Below are 8,228 nucleotides of genomic sequence, written 5' to 3' on the forward strand. Positions count from 1 at the left end.
GATGGAAGTTTTACTATGTCATTTTCATTTGTTTCTTGTGTCCCACCTCCAATTCTTAAAAGAAACTGCGTGAATGAAGGATCTAATTTTGCTCTCATGTTCTCTATTAATTGCAATTTCTCTAATTTGTGCCATAATGGAGAATTTATCAAACATGCATTTATCATTTCAGCTTTTGTTCCTTTTCTAACAACTGGCAATGTTTGTCTAAAATCTCCACCAAGTACAACTACCTTTCCCCCAAATATTTCTTCTGAATTCATTAAATCTCTTAAGAGATCATCTAAAGCTTCAATTGCTGCCTTTTTAGCCATTGGTGCTTCATCCCAGATTATGAGTTTTGCTTCTTTGATCATTGCAGCTAAAGAAGTTTGTTTACTGACCCGACATGTTGCACCATCAAAGATATCTATTGGAATTTTAAATCTGGAATGTGCAGTCCTTCCACCTGGTAAAATGGAAGCTGCAATTCCTGATGTAGCTGTAGCAAGAGCAAGATAGCCTTTAGATCTAACATCAGCTAACAAAGCTCTATAGAGAAATGTTTTTCCAGTACCACCTGGACCGTCAATGAAAAAAACACCAGGTCTATCTGAGTAAATTCTCTCAGATATGACTACGAATGCTTTTTTCTGTTTTTCATTTAGTAGCTCAATTGAATTTAAGTCAATATCTGAAATGACAATGTTTCTTTCTGCTCTTAATTCTCGAGTTTCATTGTCTATATTTTCATAAGAGAATCCAATGGGAATCAAATTATACGAATGTATACTTTTTCCCATCGATTGCAAAAATTCATCAATTTGTTGCAAAACATTTCTTTTCACTTGTGTAGATGTCATTGCTGAACATTTGGCAAAATCTTCTGACATAGAAGATTCAAAATTTTGCCACAATGCCTTTGGGTCATTAGGGCAAGAATAAACCAAAAGTGTTGCAAAGAGTCTCCTCATTTCATAGGGCATATGAAAAAGTGAGGCTTCTTGTAAACAAATTTCTTGGCTGTTATCATTTTGTAACAAGCCTCGAATTAATGCTGCTTGTTGGAACGTTTCTACTTGAACTCCATTAAAGGTTCTTAGGTCATCAAATGAAATTGGACATCTAACCTTTGATAAGAGTAATCTCAAGTAGTATCGTTCTCCTTCGGAAGGATGAGCAGTCATTATTCGACCTATTGATTCACCTCTTTCTCTCAATTTCCAGTATTTTTGCTTAGGTAACCAGACAAAATGATCAGGAAATTCTACATAAGTACAATTTAGATCCTGAGCTGCTTTATCTGTCCTATTCATGTAAAAAAATTCAGTGAGCATTGTTTTTTTCAAATGATAGTTATCGACAACATTTTGAAGATTAGCTGTTTTTTTGAAACTCATTGGCTGATAATTCTCCAAATGTAATTGTAAATGAATAATAGGTGGCTTTATTTCACTCATACAGAATCTAAAAATTCTCCATGCTGCCTCAGGTGGAGAACCCACCTAGCTGATACATATTGTTTAATTTCATCAATTTCTGAATCAGATTTATTATTCACTACAGAGAAGCTAGTTCTATCATGACCTTTATAGATATACTTGTAAATGTATTTGACTGCTTTAATTGTAGAGCATATTTCAACATTAAGATGACAATCAAATTTAGCCAAAAGATATGGATTGTATGGTACAACCCATCTGTTATCTAAAAGAGTTGATTTAATCTTAATTTGAACTCCATCATCTCTCCTTCGATATTCAGGATATGCATTAAGAGTTTGGATAGTTTCCTCACAGAAATTTTTAGGAAAATTATTCTTGCAAGTTCCATTTTTTCTCATGCATACATTTGTTGGATCAAGTGAACCACATGGTCCATGAAGCATATGTTTAATGACCAAATTATATAGATGTTCATTTTTCTCTTTATTTGGTATCTCGGCACAAACAATTTTATCATATTCTTCAGGGGTATACATCTTGAATTTTGACTTTAAAATTAGCAAGAAATATGCATGTGGCAGTCCACGTTTTTGGTATTCAATGACATAAGTGTAAGCTGCCACTTCACCGAAGATGCATTTTTTCAAAAGTTCATCTCTAAGCTGTTCTAACTTAGCATGAAATACTCTAGCAAGCAAATCTGGTCTGTTTTGTGCCTCTTCTTTGTCTATTAAGTGTTCTTTTATTTCTGGCCAATTAGGATTGCAAGTCATGGTCAGAAATATATCCGGTTTACCATACTTCTGTACTAATGTCATTGCATCCATGTATTTACGTCTCATATTTCTCGGCCCTCCAATAAATGATGGCGGTAATATGATACGTTGGCCAACATTAGATGCTTGACTCTCACCTGATCCTAAAGCATCTATTATGCCTTTCAAGAACTCTCTCCTAATTTCCTCTTGTTGTAATCTATAGAAGTCAAGTCTTTGTGTCTCAAGCTTCACATATTGATCAACAATATATTGTTGTAGGAGGCGAGCAAAATGTAATAGCCAAGATTCATCATTGTCCCTAATCTGAAGTTTATAACAATAGTATTCTCGAAGGGACACAAAATTTGGATCTTCATGTATGTTTTCCATTGCTGTGGAAAAAATAATAGTACATTATTAAATGTGTAATCATAAATATTAAATAGGTAAAATGAAAGATCCTGGCATATATTTATTATACTAACCATGTTCTTCATTTTGGATTAATTGTTCTGCTGTAGCAGCATTTGTAGGGGAAATCAAATCTGCTACAGGTTGTTTTTTTTTCCTCTTTCTTCCATATACTTTTGCTCCTTTCTTTGGTATTCCTTGGTGCCAGCCAAGATCACCAAAAGGAAAAAGTATTGGATATTGGAGTGGATCATAACATCCATAATAGTACTGTATATTTTTTGAAACACCACTATGGGTATGAACTCTAATATCACGCCTGCCGGTTTCTCCATTCTCTTGCCCCTCAACCCACAAACCAGCAACTTGTGAAGTTGTCGGTCTATTATAAACTCTTTGATCAACACCGGGCAGAGTTTTTAACACAATGTAGTAGTTATCTAAATTAGGTACCTCTCTCAAATTTCTAAAAAATTTTGCATATGGATTAGACTCAAGAACTTGCATAATTTTTCTAATCACACTTTCAGATAGTCTAGGACAAGCTGCTAATCGATTGCTTACTTCAATTTCAAAATCATTGAAATATAACTGTAAATTATTACTATGATCATTGGTTGAATTGAAATCATTCAGAAAATGATATATTTGTCCTTGAATTCTAAAAGTGTAAATTCCTTTATTCCTTTTTGAGAGAGTCAGATCAGCTTTAACACCGAAGGAAGTGAATCCAAAATGATTATTATACGTTCTAATAAGAGCTCTAAAAGATTGTGCCTCTTGTGAAGATGAAGTCAATAGCTCTTTAAAGATATCTGGAATTTTATTTTGAGCTAAAATAACTTCACCATCTTGGCAACAAAAATATGCTGTCTCAGAAAAAAACTTCTTCGCTCCACAATGAGGACAATCTAGTTGGCGTGGTAGGATATCAGCTTTGTCAGGAATTATACCCAACAAAGCTCTTCCTGTTTTGCATCCTCTTCCTAAAATATAATTATTTTAGAGAACTTAGTAGTCAAATCATTCAATTGATTTTAATGCTAGTTTAAAAACAGATATTAGAAAACTTAAAAATATTAACTATAGACCTGGCTGAGTTTTTTTCAGAGATGATCTGCGATGTTTGGAATGAGATCGAGAAGTACGCTGAACATCAACAGCTGAGGAACACTGATTCACAATCATGATGCTTGTTCGATTTTCAATTATATTTGTAGAAGCAATAGATTTAGGGGCCTGTTTGGAACCTGAGTTTTTTGGGAGTTTGTCTAAAACTTTACTGTAGATCACTGTAGAAGTAGTAGAAAAAACTTTTTACTGTATAAGTTTTCTAAAAATTTTATTGTAGCGATTTTTTAAATTTTTTAACAAAATTTTTTTTAGGTGTTAAATATTAACTTCCCTCCCTAATTTTTTTTCCCTTTATCCAAAAATTGTGACCTATATTACTGTATCAAAATTAGGATTACATTTTTGTCAACCCGGAAGCCAAGTTGCTTTCCACCCAGAAGCCAACTTCGCCTTTTTCACTTCATTTGGTCATCTTTGCCTCCATGTCCAATATGTACAAATGAAAAATAACAAAATAACTCAAACAAATAATATAAATGTATAATCACACCAAAATGATATACAATACCAAAACATTGTAAAGAGTATAATAAAATGTACTTAAATTAACTAATAAAATGTATTTAAAAATACGTAAAATAAACCCTTATCAGTATCCGTTAACCCAACATTGACCAGAAGGCTTAAATTTTACAGTACCAAATATTCATCCCAAATATTCAAAAAAAAAGTGTCATATTATACAATTGAGAGCAAGTTCGGGCCCGTGGAAATCAAGCGTGGCAACTATATACTACTCATTTCGGTGAAGGTACATGTGATCAGCCATTGCATTTCGTAATTCCTTCCAATCATGGAGTGCTTCTGGAGTGACGTGTAATTGTGGCATTTGAGCTCCCTCGGTACTTCCGTCATCCATATTAATTTCATCCGGTAAGTAGACGTCGTATGGCTGCATCTCTCTAATGAAATTGTGTAATACGCAGCACGCCACTACAATGTTCCTCTGTACCTCAATGGGATAGTTTTTCATAGGACCATCCAGAATTTTGAACCTCATTTTCCATACCCCAAACGTCCTCTCTATTATATTCCGAACCGAAGAATGGCGGCGATTAAATAATCCTTTCTGTGCCGTCTGTGATCTTCCTCCTGGTCCACTCTTAAAAGGGGCCATGAATCCTGGCATGTGTCTATACGCTGCATCAACTGCATAATATTTTCCAGCCGGTGGGGTTGGAAATGCTGCATCCGGATTGGAAATAGCATCCAATAAGACACGACTATCATGGGCACTCCCTTCCCAACCAGCTCTGACATAAACGAATCTCATATCGTGGTCACATGCGGCTAAAACATTTTGTGAAAGCGTGCCTTTTCTGTTACGAAAGGCATCCTGTTCCCCCCTTGGCACGCTTGCCGAGACATGTGTTCCATCAATAGCCCCAATGCAATTCTACATATTGAATACATGATAAATTAAACTTGCATTTCGAAAGTTATTAGTTTTAAGATGCGGGCATCTACCTTAAACCAGGGATAAAACCTTCTATTATTCCGAATCCGAGGATGAGTAGCATCCGTATCCCTATGTCGGATAGCAATAGGTGCTAATCGAACTAAAGCTTGGCACAGGCGGCGCACGTGTCGATGAATGGTCTCAGTGGAATGCTGAAATCGCTCACCTAACACTCTTTGTGTCAAATCATGGCTCAGCCCATATAAAGCAATTGCCACTCCTTCCTCTAAAGTCACTTTATCACAGGGACCCTCAATAATGTATTCACCTTCACGCAATATCCGGCAGAGTTGAATGAATGTGGGCATATTCATGCGCATGTTGTTAAGCATCCTGATGCACTTTCCCCCCAACAAGTCGTCAACCCAACCCTGACCTGTGAAAGGGCATGTATGGACTAACTGCCTTGTCCTTGGAACTTGATGTCTTTGAAAGTGCCACGATAGTATTAATACAGCAGTTGCGGCTTGTCTTGCATCATCTGGATCATCCAAATTCACTCCAAAATTTGGCGGAGCCCTAGCCATTTACGCTCTGTTTGGGCAAAACACCTGCACCTTGATAACAAGTGATACATAAGCGCCAAATGAGGAACAAGCTAGGAATTTGATCATTAGAGAACCAACTCTAATATTAAAGAAAGACTCCTATTTATTATTCGCCAACTCGAAAAGTCAAATATTAAAGAAATGGTGAAACATTATGATAAGTTTTAAAATGAATGAAACAACCAAAGTGCAAATTCGTTTCCCAACAGGGAAAACCAGCATCCATCAATCACAAATACAAATCTAGAGTCATTAAAGCATGCAAAGAAAGCCCTTCCAACTAGTGCTTAACCCCCCTAGGCACATGCAGGCCTCAATCATCTAGTTGGCCCCCCCCCAATCGTCAATGCATACAACCTCTTCCTAGCCTCACTCGGCTGAGTCAAAAACATCATCCGATGATCTACGGAATCAGCCAACTTAACAGCTGCTTTTACAGCTACTTTATCTGGCAAGCCTGTAATTGCGTCCAAGGCTGCACGTGCCTTTGCCATTGAGTACAGGTCATCATCCACGTAAATCGGCACAGGAGGAGCTGTAGTAGCAGCAGGTGGGGGAGGTGGGGCATCTACACTCTGGGACGTGCTCCGATCGGAAGCAAACGTCGCATCCATCCAAGATATGGCATTATTGTATGAGGTGCGACTTAGACCAGGCGGGAGGTCGCCGTCTTTGGCGGATGAAGATTCTGGAGTCTTCCTTTTCCCTTTGCCTTTGCCTTTTGAATGTTGGGCATCCGATTTCCCAGTTGACTGCACAGGAGGCGTCATTTCATCAGTCAGGTCCACGTGCTCCGTACCCTGGAGGTTGATATTGGAGAAAGCTTGACCTTGCCTCGCTCTTATCTCGTCATTGATGTCAACTGGTGGTTGGTTTGAGTCCCTTGCGTATCGGCCTTGGGCATCCATTTTGTCAAACACCTCCGACAATATGTAGAAGACACGGCAATCTTTGTTGTGGTAAGTCTCAAAAGATGGATTCTCCTACACATTTAAAGCCAAAATTAACACAGAGGATATATCTAAAATTCTATTTATACTTTATAAGCTTATGTGATAGAAAAGAAAAAATTAAATGGAATACCTTAATCACATCTTGCCATTTGATTTCATCCATGGTTACAGTCTGGAGGATGGGATCCCATCCGGCCCCAGTCACCCTCATTCGCATGCGATTGTATTCTTGAGTCTGATGGCGTAAAGCATAATACTTCGCCTTGATTTGAGAAATATCAAAGTGGCATCCCTTTTTGGCAAATTTATCAACAATTGCCGGGAACACCTCACTCTTTAAGTTGCCCTTGTTAATTCTATTAGCCCGTTTTAATTCAACCAAGTACTCCGCAAATTCAACCTCTCGCTCCATTGGAAATTGGGCTCGACCTTGCCTCGATGAACCAACCATACCGGCCATTGGTTTTTTACGCTTTATGTAGGACAAATAAGGATTAGCAAAAATTGACTATTACAGACACTAAACAGAAATTGAATAGCATCTTAGCCCCAAAACAGATATATAGCAAAATATTAAAGTAAATCCCTTGAATCATATGCAAATAATACCAATTTCCAACCACGGCAGCCATGAAAACGGAACATACAAAATAGTTAATTCAATATATTAGTGAAAGGGTTGTGAAAAGAGACGAATTCAATAATACCTTGAAGTAATTGGTGATGCAAAGCTGTAAATCGTTCTCTCCACACTCGGACCAAGCAGTCGTAACAGAAACAGGAAGTTTGAGTTTTCGGACTGTGAATTAAAGTGAAAATTAGTCCTTAGCAAAAGCTACCAGAAAAATACATGCAAGTGAAAGTCAAAATACCCCGAAACAAACCTCTAGAAATGGATCTAGTGCGCGGCGGCATAAACCTGTTAACAATGTAAGAATGAATGTATGCCTATATCTCAAATTAATTTTTTTTTTTGTCAAACTATATCTCAAATTAATTAGAATGCAGCAAAATTACCAACCTCTATATAGAACAGAAAAATACATGCAAGGAATAAATGAAAAACCATCCACTTTACTAAGCAAACAGTAGAATTTGAACTAATTCCGCTAACTCCCTATTTCACCTAAATCATGAAGGCATGAAAACTTTACTACTACTCATGAATTAATTTGTCAAAGCCTCAATAAGCACACAATTTAAGTGAAAAGTCTTTAGAAAGGAATCCTTCTAGTTTGGGTTGCAAACCCAAGAAACATAAATAATTATAGTAAATAATAAATAAATTAAACAAGACACTGAGAAATAAATGATTTCTAGTTTGGGCGAGTGTTCTGAAGTTATACCAGTCACCACATTGCAAATAAATGATACTAGTAAAAACTAAAGGATGTAAGTTGAAGGATACTCAAGTGAGTATGCAAATTTCATAGGTAGATAGGAACGTGGTGGCTTGTATAGTTCACCAACTCATCTTCAAATTGGCATCCCTATCTACTTTTGCGTTCTTATTACAGAGCAAGAAATAATTGATTGATTTA

The 8,228-nt window shown here is 36.7% G+C and overlaps 3 protein-coding genes across 3 annotated transcripts; all 3 read right to left on the minus strand.

The window, feature by feature from the left end:
• Positions 1 to 1,435: 1,435 nt before the first annotated feature.
• Positions 1,436 to 3,781, minus strand: LOC113735658 (uncharacterized). Its single transcript, XM_027262654.2, has 3 exons — positions 3,685 to 3,781; positions 2,668 to 3,579; positions 1,436 to 2,574 (listed from the first exon to the last, which is right to left on the minus strand). Exons 1-3 carry the CDS (start codon positions 3,779 to 3,781, stop codon positions 1,436 to 1,438), a joined length of 2,148 nt encoding a protein of 715 aa, XP_027118455.2.
• Positions 3,782 to 4,460: 679 nt separating this feature from the next.
• On the minus strand, positions 4,461 to 5,713 carry LOC113735659 (uncharacterized). The gene is made up of 2 exons (XM_027262655.1): positions 5,195 to 5,713; positions 4,461 to 5,123 (listed from the first exon to the last, which is right to left on the minus strand). The coding sequence occupies exons 1-2, from the start codon at positions 5,711 to 5,713 to the stop codon at positions 4,461 to 4,463; spliced, it is 1,182 nt and encodes a 393-aa protein (XP_027118456.1).
• A 185-nt stretch (positions 5,714 to 5,898) lies between these two features.
• On the minus strand, positions 5,899 to 7,482 carry LOC140038063 (uncharacterized). Its single transcript, XM_072083237.1, has 3 exons — positions 7,395 to 7,482; positions 6,818 to 7,159; positions 5,899 to 6,717 (listed from the first exon to the last, which is right to left on the minus strand). Exons 2-3 carry the CDS (start codon positions 7,145 to 7,147, stop codon positions 6,052 to 6,054), a joined length of 996 nt encoding a protein of 331 aa, XP_071939338.1. The 5' UTR covers positions 7,148 to 7,159; positions 7,395 to 7,482; the 3' UTR covers positions 5,899 to 6,051.
• Positions 7,483 to 8,228: the final 746 nt, after the last annotated feature.

Source organism: Coffea arabica, chromosome 3c (genome assembly GCF_036785885.1).
Source record: "Coffea arabica cultivar ET-39 chromosome 3c, Coffea Arabica ET-39 HiFi, whole genome shotgun sequence".
Taxonomy (NCBI): Eukaryota; Viridiplantae; Streptophyta; class Magnoliopsida; order Gentianales; family Rubiaceae; genus Coffea; species Coffea arabica.